Genomic DNA, 22,782 nt, shown 5'->3' on the forward strand with positions numbered 1-22,782 from the left:
CTGGGATTTCAGATGTCACAGACGGGAATGTTTTTAAGGGTCAGGCAGTTCAAGTACATGGCCTCACACTTGGCTGCTGTAAAAAAGCATTTATAGCTTCTCTTCAGATTGCATCTTCCACACACTGATGTAAAGGACTTAAGAGTATTTACAGACAGGTGACAACTGGAAGTGGCGGTCTGTCTTTCAAATCATAATATATCTGTATTTCAATAATATATCTGTATTTCAATTAATATATAGGTATATGGGTCAGTTTTGCAATTAAGCTGGGCAGCTTATTTATTCTTTTAAATAATTTATTTGCAGTTTTTCAAATCCACAACGTACTAGATAGCAAAGTAAACAGAGGTAAATACCATGGAGTTTAAGACACCAGATCAGTGACCATGAGGCATAGGTCATGTGTCTACGCGACAATTGAAGGAACAGCTTATTTCCTGTGCCTGTGGCTTATTCCTTATATTTAATATGGTTTTATATCCTTGAACAAGACTGAAATGTAGGTTCTAATTAGGTTGTGAGTTTCTGGTTTAAGAGCACAACTGTCTCCTAAAATATTAAGATAGCGGTCTCTTCCAGGCTTTGTTGTTTTGTTTACAGTAACCACCATCCTCTCTCAACAAAGATTCACTGACAAAAAATAAAGCAATATATCTTTGAAACAATTAATTCCTAAGATAGGGCAACCGAGTATGAACAAGAAATTTCTCACACAGTTTGCATTGTGTCATAAAAATGAGTGGGTGTTACTGGTCTGAAGAACAGCGGAGGGGCATTTCACTACTCGAAAATATTCTACTCTTTCACATAGGCTCTTATATCACAGTACGCTTGTCATCAATACACCATTGATTACTGAGTGCGCATAGCTGCCAAGGTTTCAGATTGCCTTGTGTGACATTTTCATAACTTCAGTGTAATTATGAGTGACATTTCAAGAACTATGAGTGACACTTTCTCGTGCGCAAAATCAAGTAAGGAAGACTAGGGAAACACATAAATGTATGAAATGACATCCTTTTGAGCAAGGTAGCGCTAAGATCTTGCCCTAAGAATACATTGCCCTACATAGAATATGGAAACCTCAGTGTTATAAGCGTGGTCGGTCTCTTCACTTATGAGTATTGTGTAATCCTTGTCAAATCAGCCGATCTTCATGTACTCCGCTCTGTTACCAACAACTTGTAAGTAAAAATCCCTCTATTGCGCACTTGTTTTGGAAGACCATTGCTGGTTTGTACTGGGGTTTCTACATACATTTTTACCGAGCATAAATGCATACAATGTTGGCAACTTTGATATTCTTTATTCTTCAGTGTGGTATTTTAATGTGGATCCTTACTCTGACAATATGCAAAGGCTCCACTGCACTGTAGTCCTTTGAATTTTTACTGGTGCTTTGTTACCCTGCAGCTTGAATATTTGTTTGTGTTTTTGAGTGTACGTGGCACAGCTGTATTTCCTTGAATTAAGGAGTAGTAGAAACACTTCCGATTTTGTTTGTTTTAAAATACTAAACCCATTTGCTTTACATTCTTTATTGTTCTAACACTATTGCAGCAAATACAATGTATTATTGAAGGGCGTGACTGAATTGCACAGCAAGGCCATATTTCTAAAGGAATACCCAGGCATTCTTTCTCATTTTGGCCACATGACCCGCAGATGCTAAGGGTCGCAAGGACAGTGCCAGGGGTCGCAAAAGACACATCAGGGGTCACAGATGCGACCATTTTGTGACCCGTAAATGGCATCCATGCACACACTGCGGTATTTGTTTAATCTGTCTCGGAAGAATGAAAGGGTATTCATTTTAGAGATCTTAGCATGATGAAATGCGGAGCTGTACACAGCAGAATGTCACGATATGAGGACTGAAGTAGCCTCAAACAAATGCTAAAAAATCCATGATCCAGACAACTTCTCACGACACAATGCTTCCTGTAGGAACAGAATTAGCAGTGAAGACAGCAAAAACACAAGTAAACAAACACAATCAAACACTATAGAAAGGCTCCTGCTTCTTCACTTCCACACTTTAAAACCGGACGTGCAAAAATGAGAGAGTAGGAGGAAGAGGACGACCACAAAAAATGAAGGATGTTGGAGACGGCTTCAGGAGGACGCTGCATAAGAGGTGGAATACGGGGAAAGAGTTTCGGTAGGAGAGACAGAGGTTACCAGCTGCTCTAAGAGAGCTTTCTGAAGCTCGCCCAGAGGGTGTTGTTAGTGTTTTGCTTCAGTTCAAAAGAGCGTAAAAACAGCCCTGGGTGTGGTAACGGTCTTGTTGTTCCCAACTAGCGCCGGAACCGGACCACCTGAACAGGAACCGGAAGGTGGCCATCTTGTGAGGCGCCGACCGGCTCAATGAGAGTCACCCAAACCCGGCGCTCCGGGAAATAAAGTACATCTCGAATACACACCTGGCTCCGAGTTTCCTTTACGAGAAGGGTTCCCACAATGGCGACGAGGCGGGACACGAGCCAGTGCTGGGCATAACAAAAAAAATGCACATGCACGGAGCATCAGGCGCCAATCCCGGAGCGCGGCAGAGGGCGAATGACGGCGCAACGACCGACTGAATTGAAAGTACCCGCTACGCTCAGTGACGCAGGGGAGGTACAAGGAGGCGCTGTGCCAAGGCACAAGGGCACAGAGCGACCAGTGGGCGGCCCATAAGGGAAAGCGCGGGAAGAGAGTGCGCAACGCGCTACGCGAGATCAACATAGCGAGCCCAGTACCACGCACAGTAGGAGAGGGAAGCACAGCCCGACACGCACTCACCCTCTGGCCACGGCAAGCTGGTGGAACAGCAGAGACGAGGTGAGGGGTCAAGCGAAGTGGACAGGGGCAGACCGCGAGCGAACCCAACAACTGAGGGGGCAACAGGAGGTGCAGAAAGCAGGGGGAACAGTGAGGAAGACGGAGACGAAAGACAAGCGCCAGGCAGCCCGCCCAACCGCACAGTTCCCGCACAGGCAGGCCTGAGGGGCGACAGAAGGATGGCTACACCGTCTACTTCCCTCACCCACATGGTGCCATTCCTCCCAAAAAGAGGAGAGCCCACGATGCCCTGGGAAGATTGGAAATGGTACTTCCTAAATTATTTAGAGGCATTAGAAGACGAAGGTGAAGCGGCTTACTCGAGCCCGAGGAGAAGGAAGATACTGTTACACACCTGGGCCCAGAGGGTCTGAGAGTATTTGACACCATCGTCAAAGGTCCGAGGGACGCGACGGACACGGATGTGTTTAGACATGCCATAGAGGACTTGGATGCGCACTACAGAGCGGTAGTGTGCGTAGCCATAGACAGACACAATTTTTTCCAGAGGAAAGAAGAGAGCGGAGAGACGGTCGATGAGTACGTGGCGGCTCTACAGAAGTTGGCACTGACGTGCAAATTCGGGACCCTCCACGACGAGCTGGTGAGGGACCAGATCATAATGTACACGTCGAGCACACACATCCAGGAAAAACTATGGGTAAACGGCGATGCTCCCCTGAAGGAGGTATGGGCCTTAGTGAAAAAGGCTGAGATGTCCAAACGATGTGCCCAGGCGGCCAGGCAAGACACAGGAGGAACACAAACGGTCTGTAGAGTCATGACGCACAACAAGAGTGACAAGACCAGACAAAGGGAACCACCCAGGGGCCAAGACACCAGGAGGGGCCCACAGACAGGGGGGGCAACCCCGAAGACAGGAAGAGCAGGACGACCAAGCTGTTACAGATGTGGAAGTACATCGCACCTGGGCAACGACAAGGTGTGTCCGGCGTTTAGTGTGCATTCTGCGGAGTATTTGGCCATTATGAAAAGGTGTGCCGCTGGAAACCCAAGAGCGCCGCCGTCAGATACATAGACCAGGGAAACACGGAAGAAGACAATACACAGGTGGAGGAAGAGGACCTCGAGGAAGTCCTCTACATTGATGCCCAAGTCCTGGACGTGGGATGTAAAGAGTCAGACAAACCAAGACTCAACATGCACATCGGAGGAGTACCGATTGAAATAATAGCAGACTCAGGAGCCCCCATCACCATTGTTCAAAGGCAGGTATGGGAAGAAATGTTTGTGACTAAAATAAAGGATGAACTGCGTCCCATGGACGTGAGACCAGTTACTTACACTGGCCAGAGAATACCCATGCTGGGCTATTGCCCATTGCTTTTCGAATTCAAAGGGCGTCAAGCCAACTGCAAACTGTACATCGCAGAGAAGGGGCCATCTGTGCTCAGCTGGAAGGATCAAGGTGCGCTGGGAATCCATCTTAACCCAGGAGGAATAGAAAAGGTGCTACTGATGAAAATGGAGGAAGGAAGCGAAGATGAGGCCTGGCACAGAAAATACCCGAAGGTGTTCAATGGACAGATAGGAGAATTGGCCAAGTACAAGCACCTGATACGGTTGAAGGAAGGAGCTAAACCGGTCATCCACAAGGTGCGAAACATCCCTTTCCGATGCAGAGAGGTAGTGCAAGCGGAACTCGACAGATTGGAGAAAATTGGGGTGATACAGGCCATAGAGAGTGCGGAGTGGCTCTCACCCTTGGTGGTAGCTTAAAAGCCGAACGGAAAGGTGAGGCTGTGCGTCGACCTCAGGGAACTTAACAAAAACATCTTGATAGATAAGTTTCCTCTTCCGCGCATAAATGAGATTTTGGCCAGGACAAAAGGAATTAAAACGTTCTCTATAGTGGACTTGTCATCAGTCTACCATCAGGTAAAACTCCATCCATCCAGCAGTCATCTTACATCTTTCATAACACCTTTCGGGTGTTACAGGTTCCTGAGAATGCCGTTTGGGTTGGCATCGGCCGCTGCCATCGTTCAAAAACTGATGCACAGACTCTTTCAGAAGGTGGAAGGAGTTCAGTTCTTCCAAGACGACATCCTTGTCATGGGCAAATCCAAACAGGAGCACAATGAGAAACTGCATACCGTGCTACACACATTACAAGAAAACGGACTCACTGCACAGTGGAAAAAATGCAAATTTGGTGTACCGTCAGTGACCTACCTCGGTCATGAGGTTATAGAGAAGGGAATAGAGCCAAAGAGAGCCAACATGAAAGCGATAATGGATGCACCAGCCCCAGAGAAGAAAGAAGACGTTAGGTCATTCTTGGGCATGGCCGAATTCTATAGTAAATTCATTCCCAACTTTGCCACCAAGACGCACTACCTACGCCAACTACTTAAAGAGAGAAATGGGTTCAAATGGAACAAGGAAGAGCAAGAGGAATTTGAGACCCTAAAGCAGGAAATGGGCGAAGCCATACCGCTGAAAGGATTTGACCCAGACGCACAATTCGTACTCACCACCAATGCCAGTGACAGGGGCCTGGGGGCAGTGTCAATGCAGAAGTCAGACAATGGTGAAACATCGACAGTCAGCTTCGCATCCCGATCCCTGGCGCCCAACGAGGAGAAATTCAGCGTCCTCGAAAAGGTAATGTTAGCTGTGGTGTGGGCGATGGAGCGCTTCAGACAACACTTGTGGGGGAGCCAAGTTCCTAGTCCGCACAGACAATAAGCCCCTGATAAATGTTTTAACATCAAATGGTCATGCACATGCCACTCCGAGAATTGCAAAAATGACATTAAGGCTGCTAGACTTCGTGTACGAAGTGGAGTTCATACCGGGGCCCCAGAACAAAGTAGCAGACTTTCTAAGTAGAGCGGAGGCCAAAGAAGAAGCGGACAAACAAGAGACACCGGGTGGGAAGGCTACATGGTGGCGACGGTACAAGACATGGAGCAAGTGATCAGTGCGCAAGAGTGGACAGAGGCCTACAGACTAGATGAGGACCTGGAGGCGGTAAAGGGATACATTATCCACAGGTGGCCGGATAAGAGGCACCTGAAAGAAACCTTGAGGAGGTATAGGGAAGTGAGGGAGGAACTGTCGCTCGGGGAAAACCCCCTATTCCTGCTAAGGGGCGACAAGGTCATCCCCCCCCAGGGACTCATAGACCACTTGATGGTGTTGTTACATGAAGGACACCAGGGGATCACAAAGACCAAAGCCCTAGCTAGACAAGCGTACTGGTGGCCGGCTATTGATGCACAAGTGGAAAGGTATGTGAGACTATGCGACTCTTGCTCCAAGGCGGATAAATCCCAGTCTGTGCTGAGGCCACAGTTAGGGAAGTTCCCTGTGCCTGAAGGACCTTGGGAGATGGTGTCTATCGACATCATTGGACCCATCCTGAACACGGAAGGCATACAGAAGTATGCTATAGTATTGATTGACAGATACTCCAAGTGGCCGGAGGTGGAAGTGAAAGACACAGTGGACACTGAAGCGGTCATAACGTTCCTGAACACCATATTTATAAACGAAGGAATCCCCAAGGTCATAACATGTGAGAGTGGACCACAATTCACCTCGGCCAAATGGGAGGCTTTCATGTCCAGGAATGGGATAGAGGTTAAGCACACCCCTGTATACCACCCAGTGGGAAATGGACAGGTGGAATGTTTTAACAAGGTAATAATGGGGACAGTCCAAGCAGCTATAAACGACGGGCAGGATTGGGAGAAGGATTTGCCCAAGATGTTATGGGCCTACCGCATTACGCCAGGCAGCACAGGCTACAGCCCCTTTAAGGTACTGAGGGGAAGAGAGCCATTCACTAAAGACAATGTCGCGTGGAGGCAAATGGTGGTGCAGAGCAAATGGTCACCAGCGATAGTAAGAAGAAATCTAGAGAAAGCGCAAGAGACGTACACTGAACATTTCAACAGGAGACGCAACGCGCAAGGAGTGTCACTAGAGAAGGGTGATTGGGTGAGAGTGCAGGTAGCGACCATGAGAAGGAAACGTGAGAGCAAATTCACTCCGCCCCTGCAAGTTCTAGAGCCATATGCCAGATCGGCATTACTCAGCGATGGCAAGGTGTGGTCGCAGGACAGAATGGCAGGATGCAGCAAAATCCTGAAGTGGGGAGCGGAAACAGGTGAAGAAGCGGGAGAGTATGTAGAGATGGCGAGTGAGGAATGTCGAGGAAGGAGACAAGAGCAGGTAGAAGAAGGAACGCAGCAAGTAGAGGAGCGAGAACGCACAGGATGGGAGTAACAGTGAAGGAGAGAATGGATATAACACAAGTAGGAAAGGAAGTGAGAAAGAGAGACCAGAAGGGATAAAGGAAGGAACTGAGACAAAGGGTATGGTAGCAGTACCAGAAGCACAAAGAAGCGAGAAGGATGAAGGTGTGGTGAAAACGAGAGCAGGAAGAACTGTAAGAACTCCCAAGAGGTTCAAAGACTTTAATATGGACATTAAGTAAGATGTTTATTCCTGTTTTATGTTGTCAGTTGGATGAAGGGGGGAGATATGTGATAACGGTCTAGTTGTTCCCAACTAGCGCTGGAACAGGAACACCTGAACAGGAACCGGAAGGCGGCCATCTTGTGAGGCGCCGACTGGCTTAATGAGAGTCACGCAAACCCGGCGCTCCCGGAAATAAAGTACATCTCGAATACATGCCTAGCTCCGAGTTTCCTTTACGAGAAGGGTTCCCACACTGGGCAGAAAAACGTCACCTAATTATCCGACCCGCAATGCAGGCAGCAGATAGCGTGCTGCCACTAAAAAGCTAATTTAATTAACACAATCGTCAGGTGCACTCACTAAGTTGCGAGGCTGCAAGCCACAGCAATGGGCCCAGACCTGGCTGCTGCAACGTCACCACAGCAAATTCAAACAGAATATCGTCTCACATGTGCAAATCACGAAAATAATTACGTCAAGTTTATAAAACAATTTCAACCACAAATTAATAAAACATTATTTCCTAACATTTTTTGAAGTTTTTGCTCACCTCAGTGTGCAGGAGGACCGCAGGAGATCACATCCGATAAGGGGCAGGCCTCGGCGTCCTGTTGAGTGTGGGCTGTGTGTCAGTTTCACAGCCTGCCGCGTGGTGCCGCGGGCGGGACAGGAACATTAATTAAGGCTGCCTGGCAGGCGCGGCTGAGGCCGCAAATTGTAACAAATGTAGCTAGCGCACTTCCAGCCAGAGCTGCAATCCTTAACTGTTTATGAGCCAGAGAGCGCTCAGCGGCCTGGCGGCAAGTGACTGTTCTGGAAGCAACAGAGCTGTGGTGTGCTAGTAGTAGCACCCAAGACAGTGGAATTAAAATGCGTAACAAAACATTTCAGTGCGGTGAGGCGGAACACCGCACTGAAATGCGTTAGTGTCACACATGATGCATGATACTTGGCAGGACTGAGTGCGTCAACTCTTTGTAGCATTGTCATACAAGCAACCTTGAGTGCCTCAACAGTGACATTAGTTCGGAGATGCATACATCAGAGCCCTCAAGCCTCACTCATCACGAGTGACACTGACACATTTGGAGGTCGGTCTGAAGTCTCACTCAAACCTGGCCCATTCTTCAAAACTATGGGGATTAACTAGAACTTCACAAGTGACTACTCGGCACAGAGCAGGCCCTCTGTCCCACATTCTGGTGGCAAAACCTTTCTCATATTTGACCATGAGTACTGCACACAGTTCAGTGGAATGTTACATTGAATGTCTATTTTAGTGAGACTTGGTTGTAATTTTATCACTTTACATGTGTTCTGATCATGTCTATAAATTCAGTAAGGTCTCTTCCTTTGGAATTGTCAAAGTCAAATGTTAAGTAACACCACTTCCTGTGTCTTTTTTTATATACATTAATTCTCTATTGATTTTTAATATACAATGAGCATTTACAGGGATGGAAGTTTATTGATTCAGCAAGATACTGTGTAAACTAGAACTTGTGAGAAGACATTGATAACAGGAAAAACAATAAATGAAATAACCCCTCTAGATAGAGGTGATGTGGCTCAGAAGATCCCACAGATGACCAGGGAAGGAGGATGAGGGAGAACACGAGGGGAAGGGACATGGGAACAGGAAAAAAAATATGTTAGGGTGCCAGGCCCAAAGGTCGCCACCAAAAAAGATAACTCCCACTATGAAGGCCATAGCCAGCTGACTCTTACAGTGGTTGGTAAATCCTGGAATACTGACATTTTATGAAGCAAGGTCAGACGGGCGATCAATTGCGGTGCCACCCCTAGGTTGGTCATCAAGGTATCCCAAACTGAGCCCAAGTAGCACAAAGTACTGTACAGTCTGCAGGAAATGTAAAATATCACAGGCGAGTGCGCCACACCTTCAGCACCTCCGGCACTTGGAATCCTCCACTATATGTGCTTTATAGATCCACTCCGGCGTCCAGTTCCAGTGGTGTAGGAAGTTGAAATAACTGAATTTCAACCTGACCTCCTGGAGGAAACTGCCATGGTCTTTCCAAAGGTCGTACCCGTCCTGCTCAGACAGTGAGAGGCCCAGCCTCTGCTCCCACAAACAAAGTGTGGGCAGTGGTGCTTGAAAAAGGCTGTCCATAGTGGTAACATATAATCCCACCATAGTCTCCTTGAATCTTTTCCACATCAGAGTATAACTCAACATTGGGGCAGTCTTAAGATCATAAGGGGGAGCACCCAGCATGTGTCGCAGGCTCTGCATGAGCTGTCGGTACTGTCAGTGATGCGATTGTGGCAGCGCATAATCACGCATGAGAGTAGCAAAGGGGGCCAACTCAACGTCCCCTACTATTTAGTCAACAGATCGTATCCCTCTGGCCCTCCACTGTGTAATCGGAAATCAGATCATACTTGGCTCCAAGCAGCTCCTTGAGAAGAGCAGGGATCAGCAATGCATTATACGTCTGAGCCAGGTGAAACGTGAGGCCAGTCAACCAACACTGTTATGCCTCACAGCGGCACTTATAGGCAGCAAAATCATTCATCGGCCTTCCTGCCCTCTCACAGCACCTGTGCAGAGGAGATGTACCCAGCATTCTCTTCCAAGTACTGACTCAGATATTGGAACCGTCTGTGTTTGTTTTCAGGGGCTTTATACCATGCCGTATACATTCTCCAATGGGCCTTAAGGGTTTACAACAGTCGAAGATTATGGTCGAGTTGCAGAAGATCATGATCAGAGGTACTGTTTGCGAGGATCAAGGCGTAAACGTTTACAATGGACGCAGGAGGTGAAAGTATAGTCTACGTCCCTCAGGTGCGTCAATCACCATGGATCCATCAAGGCATGATCATCAATAATGTCAGAGAGGATGAACCGGTCTCGGGGCTGCCTGGTCGTTTGGTTTCTGGACTTGTCAAGGTGCCATATTCTAGCACCCCCCCTCATGAATACCCCGGCTATCCTGAAGGAGAGCAGGAGTTTGGTCAACCGCCGGGTCATAGATAAAGCCCACACACGAAGACTCATTGAGAATCTGAACCTTGGCAAAAATATATCTGCCCAGGGTGGTCCCACCATGTCCGCAGTGTGCAAACCCCCAGGGATTTGTGAAAACAAATGTCCAACCCACTCTACCCATGTTCCAAAGGAGTAGTTGGCTGTGGAAGGGTAGTCAGGATCCTGCTAGCATGTAGTACCCTACTCATCCAATCCCTTCTGAATGTATCATGTTCACTAGGTGACAGGTGTTTGTCCTGGAGCAATGCTACATCAAGGAGGTGCATCTTCTGAAATGAGAGGGTTTTCTGTCTCTTTATAAAATAGGTCAGGCTGCTGTCATTAAGGGGCATATTTACAAGGAAGTGGTGGAGCACGGCATTGTCCCGCCACTCTCTCCACTTCTGAAATGCAGGACTACACCGTATTTACAAGAATACGGTGCAGCCCTGCATTTCTCCCTGTGCTGGTGCTGAATTTAGCTGCCTAGCGCCAATGCAGACAACCTTGCACCATAGTGCAAGGGTGCCTGCGTTGAAGGGAACAGGCCTGACAAGTACCACGCATCAGGGGTTAGAGTAACACATTTCAATGTGGTGGTCCGCCTCACCGTATTGAAATACAAAGTCACACATTTTTATGGCTTCCTGAGCTGTCAAGTGCTGAAGCGCTGCTATAATAATTAGAAGTCAAACTGAGCAAAGTTGGCAACGCACGTTTAGGGGTTCTGGTTTAGCTACATTCAGGCATGTTATGTATTTTGTTATGTTAAGTTAATTTCTATAGCGCATGACTCACCCGGGAGCATCTCAGCGCTCGCTTAGAAATTTGGCCCGAGGACTGAAAGTCAGAACAGAGTTAGAACAGGAATGCTTTTAGTTGTTTCCTAAAGGTGCTGTATATAGAATTTGTTTAGGGACAGCAGTAGTTTATTCCAGTATCTTGCGGCCAGATACGAAAAAGCTTTTCCACCAGTCTGACTCAAACGTATACGAGGAACCTGTAGAAGGCCTAGAGTACTGGATCTGAGATCTCTGTTCGGTGTATGAAAGGTGAGTTTCTTTTGTAGATAGTAAGGGCCTCTGCCATTCAGCGCATTGTAAGTGAGACAACAGATTTTGAAAAAGGATCTCTTCCTTACAGGGAACCAATGCAGCTCTCTCAGCAAGGGAGCAGAAGGGACGCCAGCAGGGCGGCTCAGTAACCAATGCAGCTCTCTCAGCAAGGGAGCAGAAGGGGCGCCAGCAGGGCGGCTCAGTAACCAATGCAGCTCTCTCAGCAAGGGAGCAGAAGGGGCGCCAGCAGGGCAGCTCAGTAACCAATGCAGCTCTCTCAGCAAGGGAGCAGAAGGGGCGCCAGCAGGGCGGCTCAGTAACCAATGCAGCTCTCTCAGCAAGGGAGCAGAAGGGAGCCAGCAGGGCGGGTCAGTAACCAAAGCAGCTCTCTCAGCAAGGGAGCAGAAGGGGCGCCAGCAGGGCGGGTCAGTAACCAATGCAGCTCTCTCAGCAAGGGAGCAGAAGGGGCGCCAGCAGGGCGGGTCAGTAACCAATGCAGCTCTCTCAGCAAGGGAGCAGAAGGGGAGCCAGCAGGGCGGTTCAGTAACCAATGCAGCTCTCTCAGCAAGGGAGCAGAAGGGGAGCCAGCAGGGCGGCTCAGTAACCAATGCAGCTCTCTCAGCAAGGGAGCAGAAGGGGAGCCAGCAGGGCGGGTCAGTAACCAATGCAGCTCTCTCAGCAAGGGAGCAGAAGGGGAGCCAGCAGGGCGGCTCAGTAACCAATGCAGGTCGCTCAGCAAGGGAGCAGAAGGGGCGCCAGCAGGGCGGTTCAGTAACCAATGCAGCTCTCTCAGCAAGGGAGCAGAAGGGGCGCCAGCAGGGCGGTTCAGTAACCAATGCAGCTCTCTCAGCAAGGGAGCAGAAGGGGAGCCAGCAGGGCGGTTCAGTAACCATTGCAGCGCTCTCAGCAAGGGAGCAGAAGGGGAGCCAGCAGGGCGGTTCAGTAACCAATGCAGCTCTCTCAGCAAGGGAGCAGAAGGGGAGCCAGCAGGGCGGCCCAGTAACCAATGCAGCTCTCTCAGCAAGGGAGCAGAAGGGGTGCCAGCAGGGCGGTTCAGTAACCAATGCAGCGCTCTCAGCAAGGGAGCAGAAGGGGCGCCAGCAGGGCGGCTCAGTAACCAATGCAGCTCTCTCAGCAAGGGAGCAAAAGGGGAGCCAGCAGGGCGGTTCAGTAACCAATGCAGCTCTCTCAGCAAGGGAGCAGAAGGGGAGCCAGCAGGGCGGCTCAGTAACCAATGCAGCTCTCTCAGCAAGGGAGCAGAAGGGAGCCAGCAGGGCGGGTCAGTAACCATTGCAGCTCTCTCAGCAAGGGAGCAGAAGGGGAGCCAGCAGGGCGGTTCAGTAACCAATGCAGCTCTCTCAGCAAGGGAGCAGAAGGGGAGCCAGCAGGGCGGTTCAGTAACCAATGCAGCTCTCTCAGCAAGGGAGCAGAAGGGGCGCCAGCAGGGCGGCTCAGTAACCAATGCAGCTCTCTCAGCAAGGGATCAAATAGGGGCGCCAGCAGGGCGGCTCAGTAACCATTGCAGCTCTCTCAGCAAGGGAGCAGAAAGGGAGCCAGCAGGGCGGCTCAGTAACCAATGCAGCTCTATCAGCAAGGGAGCAGAAGGGGAGCCAGCAGGGCGGCTCAGTAACCAATGCAGCTCTCTCAGCAAGGGAGCAGAAGGGGAGCCAGCAGGGCGGCTCAGTAACCAATGCAGGTCTCTCAGCAAGGGAGCAGAAGGGGCGCCAGCAGGGCGGCTCAGTAACCAATGCAGCTCTCTCAGCAAGGGAGCAGAAGGGGCGCCAGCAGGGCGGGTCAGTAACCAATGCAGCTCTCTCAGCAAGGGAGCAGAAGGGGAGCCAGCAGGGCGGCTCAGTAACCAATGCAGGTCTCTCAGCAAGGGAGCAGAAGGGGCGCCAGCAGGGCGGCTCAGTAACCAATGCAGCTCTCTCAGCAAGGGAGCAGAAGGGGAGCCAGCAGGGCGGGTCAGGAACCAATGCAACTCTCTCAACAAGGGAGCAGAAGGGGAGCCAGCAGGGCGGGTCAGTAACCATTGAGCTCTCTCAGCAAGGGAGCAGAAGGGGCGCCAGCAGGGCGGCTCAGTAACCAATGCAGCTCTCTCAGCAAGGGAGCAGAAGGGGCGCCAGCAGGGCGGTTCAGTAACCAATGCAGCTCTCTCAGCAAGGGAGCAGAAGGGGAGCCAGCAGGGCGGTTCAGTAACCATTGCAGCTCTCTCAGCGAGGGAGCAGAAGGGGAGCCAGCAGGGCGGCTCAGTAACCAATGCAGCTCTCTCAGCAAGGGAGCATAAGGGGAGCCAGCAGGGCGGGTCAGTAACATTCTGGCCGCTGTGTTCTGAATCACTTGTAATTTAGTAAGCAGGGTCTCTCCCACTTCCGCCAACGGAGCATTACCATAGTCTAATCGGCTGATGACCATGGCTTGAACTGAGGTTCTGCGGTGATTAGTGGGCAAGTAGGGAAGAATTTTGCGGAGTAAACGCATACTATAGTAGCAGGAGCTAGTAGTGGCAGCAATGTGGTCTTTCATGGCTAATGACTGATCTAATTTTAGGCCTAGATTTTTAACACATTTTTTAGGAACAGGAGCTGGTCCCAATTGTGAGGGCCACCATTCATCAGACCAGCGAGCTGAGGCTTTCCCCGTTAGCATGACCTTGATTTTTCCAGGATTCATATGGAGGCAGTTCTGTCATCCAGCTAGAGATTGCAAGCATTCTGCTGAAGAACCATTATTTCTCTGCTTCTATCTTTGGGCCAATAGTAAATATAAGCTGAGTATCATCAGCATAAGAAATTATCTCAAACCCTAGCTATTCTACACATTTTTCTAACAGATATGGCCCTAGCATGATAGTTTGCGTTCTGTCTGACAAAGTTCTGCAACCACTTCAAGGCTGCCCCTTGAATGCCACAGGAAGCTAGTCTCTCCGCGAGCACTAAATGTGAGATGGTATCAAAAGCCGCGGAGTGATCTAGAAGGATCAGATCCTCCAATGTCTATTTTCTGTCTGAGCAAGTCAGTTACAGCTAGCGTGGCAGTCTCGGTACTGAAGCCCGGTTGAAACTCGGATTGTGATGGATCCAGAATATCGTTGGACTCCAGGTATAGACTTAGTTGTTTGTTAATTATACTTTCCAGCAGCTTGCCCAATAAGGGTACCAAAGAAATAGGGTGGTAGTTTCTGAGTTCTCGGGGATCCGCAGTCGGTTTCTTCAATATTGGACGTACGAACGCTTCCTTCCATGTTATTGGAATGGTACCTGATTGTATTGAATAAATATTGATATTTAGAATTGCTGGCACGCAACGAGTGGCTAATAGGGCCATTGTCTTCGGAGGACAAAGATCTTGGGGTGAGCCATATTTTGAGAAGGAGAGAGCATTGGAAACTTCCTCAAGCGTGGTTAACTCGAAACAATCTAAGGTGCTAGCTGCCACTTTTTCTAAGCCCTCTGTTCTAGTAGAGGCTTCAAGGTCTTGAGAGGTGATCGATGAAAAGTTAGCATAAATATCAATTATCATTTCTTGAAAATAGATTGCTAACGAATTACAAAAATCTTGTGTTTCCATAGGCAATTGTCTACAGACATGAAGAGATACGAAGTCTTTTACTATATGGAAAAGGGCCTTTGGGACATTACTGGCACGTTGAATTTGGTTAACAATAAATAGACGTCTGGCTTATTTTAAATTCAGATTACAGCTAGATAAGAATTGTTTAAACCGTAGTTTGTTTTGTGGGTCTTTACTAACTCGCCAAAGTCTCTCCAATCTCTTGCATTTGTATTTTTCAATCTTTAGCTCCGAAGTGCACCAGGGGGCTGATGGTGGACAATAGGGAGAATGAAAAACTGTCACAAAGGCGGTATTAAATTCTTCCAACGTCGTAGGAGCATCCTTATCCTTCTTTGGTGATTCCAGGTGAACATCCTCATTAAAGGCTTCTACAGAAAGATTTCGCCACGGTCTTGCGCCACTTGTTTTTTCCCTGCACTTAAGTCTGAGCTCTTAGGGCATGGCTGTTGGATAGAGAACTTAATCATTGAATGATCAGTCCAAGTGAGAGAGTCTGGGAGGTTACAGGTTATATTATCAATATTAGAAAAGATTAGGTCTAGCGAGTGGCCAGCTGGATGAGTTGGGCCTGTAACTCTTTGGGTGAGTTCAATCATGTCAAGTGTAGAGAGGAGTTTATTAACCTCAGGGTTCGTATGATTTTCACCATGAAAATTAAAATCCCCCAACAAAAGAAATGTATTTGAGGAGAGCACATATATAGCAATTAGATCTATCAGTTGGTCCGTGAAATTGGTCTTAGGAGAGCTCTTCCGGGGAACCCTCCCTGCTCCCGGGACCGACGTTACAGAGCCTAAAAGCAACCTAGGTCTGATGCCGATGCCAGACACAATTCTGCCCTCCTGCTGCTGGGCCATGGCCGAGCAGGGGAAGGTAGTACAATAGGTTTCCTGTCACAGGGAGGTCGCTCCCAACACTGCAACAGCACCACCTGTCTGCCCGTGTCTCCCAGCTCGCTGCTGTTGCCTCGCACACGAGTTCAAGGCCCTCCTCCACCCGCTGGCTACCACCTGTGCCTCATCCCTGGTGGCCAGTGGTAGGTTGCTTTCTGTAATTGTATTGCTTGTTGTATTGTTTATTTTGTTTGCGTCATTCCCCCCGTTGCCTCTTGCGCTAATTCTGTGCCCAGTGCCCTTCTGCCTTCTCGCCGTTCCTCCTGTGGTTTCCCTGCCGCTGCGTCTCCTGCGGCCCTGCCCCCCGCTCGCTACACTTCACCTTAGTGTATTTTGTATTGCATTTTGTTGGATTGTTTGTTGTTTTCCTTTCCATTCCTCCTTTTCCTCTTGTGCCATTTCTGTGCCCTTTTTGCCTTCTGTACCATCGCCGTTCCCGCAGCTGCGCCCCCGCTCCCCCACTCGCCCATTCGTCTGCCCCCATCACCCAGCTGCTCCTCCCTTCTACTTTCCCTTCTTATGGCGTCCGCGCCTGGACCACGCCCAGAGCCAGAACACCTGGCCCCCGCGAACGCCACAACGCCCGTCTCCGCTACTACTTCAGCTCCCTCCACGCACTCAACCCCGGACGATCATGCACCTGCTGCCTGGCTGCCCCGAAACGCACCCAAGGACCCTTCTCCTGCCGGAACTGCAGCTTCACCAGCATCCGGCCCGCCAACCCTCCTACCAGGAAAGAACCCAAGTACCTTAGATGCATTCATCTCAACACTCGCAACACTAGAAAGCATGTTAAGACTCACTTACCAGCCGGGATGAGATGAAAACTGTGGATCAATGTTTTGTCCCCGGGGCAAAGTAACATAATTAGGAAAATTAGTTAAATTAGTATTGCTGTATAAGATACAGTGCCAAAGTTCATAATGCCATCTTTGATGTAATCTTTCCTATTTTTTCAGTGCAGGGCAGTAGAAAAACGAATTTGCAGGAAGTCGCGCTGAGTGTGGCACTTCTTTACGATCCCATAGGGATTCTATAAGGACAGTATCCACTTGTCCTAGCTCAAATTTACATTTTGTTACAATCAGTCAGGGAACTTAGAGTTAAAGAACTTAAAGTGTAAGTAAAAGATTCATATATTCATTTGAAATTTCAATGCTCCACGTTCGATTTCTGAAGAACGAATAAATTATTGTGGCTTCTCTCCGCGCTTCTGGTTAACGAAACACGGCAGAGAAGACCTACAACATAAACGGGATGCAGCCGCAGCGTGTGCATGCAGTGTTCAAAGGCCTCGTCTAAGATGGCCGATCAGTTGAGTGGCGGTTTAGTTGCTGCTTGCTGTATGGTACAAGGGGATGATACGAAGTATGCATCTAAGACTACCCAAGGTTACAGTCCTGTTTTTCTATCACAAACTTACTTCAAATGTTTTGTTTGATTTAAGCTATTGCTGTAACTGTTCAAAATGAAGAGATTGATCTTGAGAACACAATTTGTCACAAGGGTAGGCTGAGAATTAAGAAAAACAACAAATCTCCTGGTTTTATCGATGCCATCTTGATTTTTAGTGGATGTCACTGTCTGCGATGGTGAGACCGGGACTGTTCTTATTATGGAAATGCCACTGAGTGCGAGCTGCCCAGACCTTGAATAGAGAGTTCTCAATCACAATATTTTGGCAAAGAGGTGAAGCCACAAATAAATGAGTGAGGTTTGTGGCTGCCCAAATCAGTGAACACCTTGTTGGGGGGGGAGAGGAGAATTCACAATGATTTTTTTAAAGCTCTCGCTACTTTAACAGAGCCAGTTTCGAAGCGCTCAAAGTGTTTGCCGATAAGAGACTTAGGGCCAGGTGTAGGTAGCTAAATACCGGTCGGTAACGGCCAAAAATCGGTGAATTTTCCGGTTACAGACGTTGTAGCCCTTTCGATTGTAGGAGGCTGTAAATAATGATTCGGTAATTTACCGATTCGTTATTCTAAGGAATCGGTAACATTTCGATTCCTTAAAACCTATGTAGGTAGTACTTAAGTGAGTGCATTTTTGCTTTAAGGATTCTCTATTTACCACCAACTACAAGTTGGTGGTAAATACCGAATACCTTTAAAAAAGCAATTATTTGCTTTTTTCAAAGTGCCATGTGGCAGACATACATGCCCTTAGGACATGTATGTGTGCCACATGTGCACACATGCACGATTCAGGGGTGTAACAGGGTGTCAATGTGACACCCTGCCACCCTTGAATATGCTCCCGCTTTACCGATTCGGTATTTACCGAATCGGTAATAGTGAATGGCTTCCTATTCATTCCACGCCCAAAGGAATGAATGGGAAGGTATTCCTCATTACCGAATCAGTATTACCGATTCTGTAATAAGGAATTTTACCTACATCATATTTACCGATTCTTAAATACTGAGTCGGTAAAATTTGGTATTTAAGAATCGGTAAATTGAGATTACCTACATCGGGCCCTAAAGGTATAATAAGGAGATAGCGATGCCTAAGATTTTATTTCATACCAATCAAGTTACTTCCTGTGTAGACTTGCCTCACCAAATGCAGCAATAGCAGGCAGAAAAGGCTTACTTTAAGGTCCAGTACTGTCTAATCTATGTTTCTTCTAAACACTAGGGGATTCAACAAACTTTATTCGGTTTTATAAATCGGAAAAAACATAAAAGTCATAGATAGGATGCTTTTTTGCAGCATGCTGCTGGGGTTCTGGACAAGGAGATTGAACTGGCTATTAGACAATTATCTCGCTCACCTTTCCTCCCTTCCCTAGGGGTTTCTTCTGTTGCTCCATATGCTGGTTCCCATACTCAGTCCCCTCAAGTTGGCTTGGTGGACATACCTCAAGATATGCCTCAAGACCAGGCTGGGGGTATCGTCACCCTTACACCAGTTGTTGTCACACGGTTGGTGCCCAGTCTCCAATTTTTAGGTCAGCCCCTGACATGACCCCTGGCAAGGGGTGGGGCCCAGGAGGAGCGAAGAGGAAGCGCCTCTCAGTTGGGGGCCCTTGTAAACGAAAAAGAACATTGGATCACAGTCCTCTTCAGCAGTCCACCCAGAAGTGCCTAACCTGGATGCTATTTCGTTAGACATGCTCAAAGCAGCCTTGCTGTCAGCACTTGGAATTAAATTGGACCCCATCCTATTACAACTTTCTGCGATGGAAAGCAACCTGTCTGCACTAATCGCCTCCTTGCAAGGGGACCATGCCCTTCTCTCCACAAGTATCTCTCCTACAAGGCCTACGATCTCGACTACCATTTCCAGTCCCAGTGGTAGTGGCACGGGGGCAGAAGACAGAGCAGTGTCTATCACGAAGCAGCCTAGTCACATGGTAGGAGATACAACGCCACCTATTATGCCCAGGACTGACCATAAAGACCGTCCAGCCAACCGAAGGGGGGCAGGGGTCACCCAGAACTCAGTATCTTTTCAGTCTCTGCAATCTCAGGGTTTCAAAGTGGGCGGATTGTACAGTTCCAATGATAGGTGGGAAGGGCTGGAAGCCATGCCCCCCGGGGACTAGAATAACTATTATCCTAGTTTGGGCTTTGTTCATCTCCTACCAGAGTCCACTAGGCTTGTTGTGGAGTGAGTACCATGCCTCAACCCCGGGACCAAGGAAGACTTTTACCAGCTCAACAATAAGGTGGTGCACTGGCTCAATTCCAACATTGCCCCTGGGCTTAGGGTTGAAAACCAAATTCTCATGGTGCGCCGGACACAGTGAGTTGGTAGCACCAAGAAATCCTGGCTGGGGGACTGCATTATCATCAATTTTAACAATCCAGTCATGGTAAACCGAATCTTAAGCACGGTTGCCCAGTCTAACTACAGGTGTTGGAACTCAGTAATCTCGACACTTCTACAGACCCAATTATTACCAACTACTGTCCCAGAACGAGCGGCTCCAAGAGGTGGGCCATAGGGGTCGTGCAGATGGGATTATAGGGGTAAGCACAGCAAATAGGTTTACTCCTCTGAGCTCATTGGAAGATTGCGATTGACGATGTGTGGGTCCCTCGGACCCTGTGGCACTCGCATCCGAGGGTAATGTATCGCCCCCAGAACAGGTATCAAGTGTGAATGGAGGGTGTAAATGTATTTCTTGGAATATCGCGGGGCTGGAGAGCAAGACTGAGAGCACCAAATGGTTGGCCCTTGTTAAGAGTTTTGATGAGATATGCCGCCAGGAAACATGGGCTGTAGACAATAATTATCACCTGGATGGCTATAAAACTCTCTTCATTCCAGCTACCCCATCCAGGACAGGGAGAGCCAAGGGGGGCTTATCACCTTTGTTTCTCTAGCTGTGCTTGTCATCTCCGCTACCTCACTAAACGTCTCTCCCAATTTACATGTGATGTTGTTGTCCAGTGGAAAGAGCAAGCTACTTCTGGTAAACTTTTACAACAAGGGAGTTACACACCCGGATGAGGGCAATATGTCTGCTGGGGTCTGTACTTCAGGATAGCTTCTTGAAAGGTCAGAGTTATCACTACATTTTTCTAACAAGGGATTTTAACACTCATGTGTGGGGACATCAGGCAAAGAGAAGTGGAAGCTATGGGTTGTGCACGACAAGCAGGCTTACACATGGAACATACTACCCAGGGTACTGAGCTTAACTCCATCTTGCTTGAATTTGATTTAACATCTGTAATGAATAAGCTGCCTCCGGGGAAAACAGACATTATTCCCACCTTTCTTGGAAGCGGGTGAGAGACCTTTATTGAAATCCCCTTTGTATCTTCCCCCTTTATTCTCTGGTTACCGATTTTTCTGTGCAGGCGATTGAATCTAGTGACCACAACCCCATTTGTGTCTTAACAGGCTAGACCCGAACACTCGGACATACCAAGGTGGGTGCGGGGGCTGGTGGCTCCTTTAAAAGTGGTGGTAGTGGGAAGGAGCGTAAGGTGGGTATGTATTGTCCCAGAGCTACTCCACGAGTCCCTTTTAACTCACTGTCATAGCAGGTTTGCAACCTGAATCGATGATGAGGTAAGTGCTCTGGACATCATGGTTGCATTTGGATGCATGTCTACTGTCAGAAGGAAGTTACTACGGGCCTCGGGTGAGGGCTGTAAGCACCAGGTCCACAATGGTTCGGCGTGCTCCCAGGCTTCCAGGACCCTGAGACAGGCCTTGGGTGTTAAACCCTGAGACCGGTGGCTCTCAAAGGCCATGAAGAGCATATAAGGCTGCTCTAGCAACTCGTGAGTCGGCCCTGAAGATTGCGGCCTGGATCGATTTAGTGGAGGCGAGTACACTGCGTAATAGCTCAAAGTTCTGGGGCATTATTAACAGCCCATTTCTATCTGGAAATAATGCTAATTTACTGGAAGCCCATATCACTGAGGACAATTGAGTACATAATTTCGAGGGTATCTTCCAGTCGGATACCCCGCCAACTGAGGGGCAGGAAAGGGTGGAAGGCAAGTCAGAACTAATTTTTACCACGCAAGAGGTGAGAGCCGGTATTCTGGGTCTGTCTAAAAACAAGCTCACACGCCAGATGGGATCCAGCCATATCTCTACATGGCCCACATAGAAACCTGGGTGCCTGTCCTCACAGATGTTATCAATGCTGCAGTCCAGGTTGGCCGCCCAGATTCTTGGGTTTTATCAATTATAGGCTAGGTATTTAAAAAGGGAGATCCGTACAGTACCTATTGTTATAGGCTCATTTCTCTTCTGGACTCTGTGGTGAAGGTGGTGGGCCGCATGGTACTTGACACAATAGTATCTTGGGTTGATGAAAACAACTTTTTATCCGATATCCAATAAGGCTTTCGCCCAGGTCGTTCCACTGTGGAACAGTGTTTTAAACCTGTACATGGTTCTGAACAAATACACCGTGGCTCGTTCCAGCCCCATATACCTAGCCTTCATGGACCATTCCTCAGCATTCGACTGTGTCAATAGATCCAAGCTGTGGCAGTTGATGTCCTCCATTGGCATAGACAGTAACATAATTTTATTTCTGCGGGATCTTCACCGCGATTCAACCGCGGTTGCCCGCTATTCAAAGGATCTGAAAGTGCCCAGTCAGATTGACATCAAGAGAGGGATGTGTCAGGGGTGCATTTTAGCACCCTTTCTTTTTAACCTATATATTAATTCCTTAGAGAAGACCGTTTTGGCCACAAATGCTGATTGTCCCCAGGTAGGCAAGCGTAGCCTGCCAGTCCTCCTATTTGCAGACAACGCAATCCTTGGGCGAGGACAGCCAGGTGCCTACAACTTCTTCTGAATTCTTTTGCCCTTTTTATGAAGGACTTGGACTTTTCATTTAATCATTCCAAGTCATTCATTATGCAGGTGGGACCTCGTAAAGCTAAGCAGTTCACTTTTAAATTCGGACTTTCGGCAATACCGAAGACCAATGTTTTCTACTATTTGGGAGTTGTATTTGAGGATTCCTTGAGTTGGTGCCCTCTGCTTACTTGGAAGAAAGGGGATCTAGTGAAAGCTTTTGCAGCTGTTTTTAACTTTGCCAGCAGTGTGGGAGGGAAGCCAATAGGGGCTTTGAAGACATATGAAGACAAATATATCTAAAAGGTTAGTTATGGGAGTGAGATATGGGGCCATATTGGGGTAGGGGCAGTGCAAAGTACTGAAAACTCTTTCCTGCTATGGGCCCTTTCTGTTCCACAAAGCACCCGGTTTTATGTCTTGCACGAAGAGTTGGGGATGCCTTTCCTCTCAGATGTACTGGCTTTCCGTCCCCTGGCTTTGTGGCTTAATATTTGGTCTAAATAAGAAAATACACATAGCAAAGAGGTCCTACGGGAATGCCTTTCACTTGACAATGTCTCAAGCATCCGATGACTCTAGTATATAAGATGTATATAAGGATAAAAGAGGGACCTTTTCTCTGGTCAAAGAGTGTTTTTTAAAGAATGAGCTGCTGTGATAGAGAGGGAAATGAGCTGTGTAAGCCTAGTGTGTGTAAGTAC

At 48.2% G+C, this 22,782-nt stretch overlaps 1 protein-coding gene across 1 annotated transcript in view; it reads left to right on the forward strand.

The window, feature by feature from the left end:
- The window catches only part of LOC147737401 (uncharacterized), a gene marked incomplete at its 5' end in the record, with an annotated part of 249,200 nt that overhangs the window by 10,648 nt on the left and 215,770 nt on the right, over nucleotides 1-22,782 (forward strand). Inside the window, 3 exons of the mRNA XM_086923880.1 lie at nucleotides 3,823-4,409; nucleotides 4,788-5,454; nucleotides 5,968-7,079. Coding sequence (XP_086780006.1) covers nucleotides 3,823-4,409; nucleotides 4,788-5,454; nucleotides 5,968-7,079 — 2,366 coding nt within the window. The remainder of the gene's footprint in view (nucleotides 1-3,822; nucleotides 4,410-4,787; nucleotides 5,455-5,967; nucleotides 7,080-22,782) is intronic.

Source organism: Lissotriton vulgaris, chromosome 1_1 (assembly GCF_964263255.1).
Source record: "Lissotriton vulgaris chromosome 1_1, aLisVul1.2, whole genome shotgun sequence".
Classification (NCBI taxonomy): Eukaryota; Metazoa; Chordata; class Amphibia; order Caudata; family Salamandridae; genus Lissotriton; species Lissotriton vulgaris.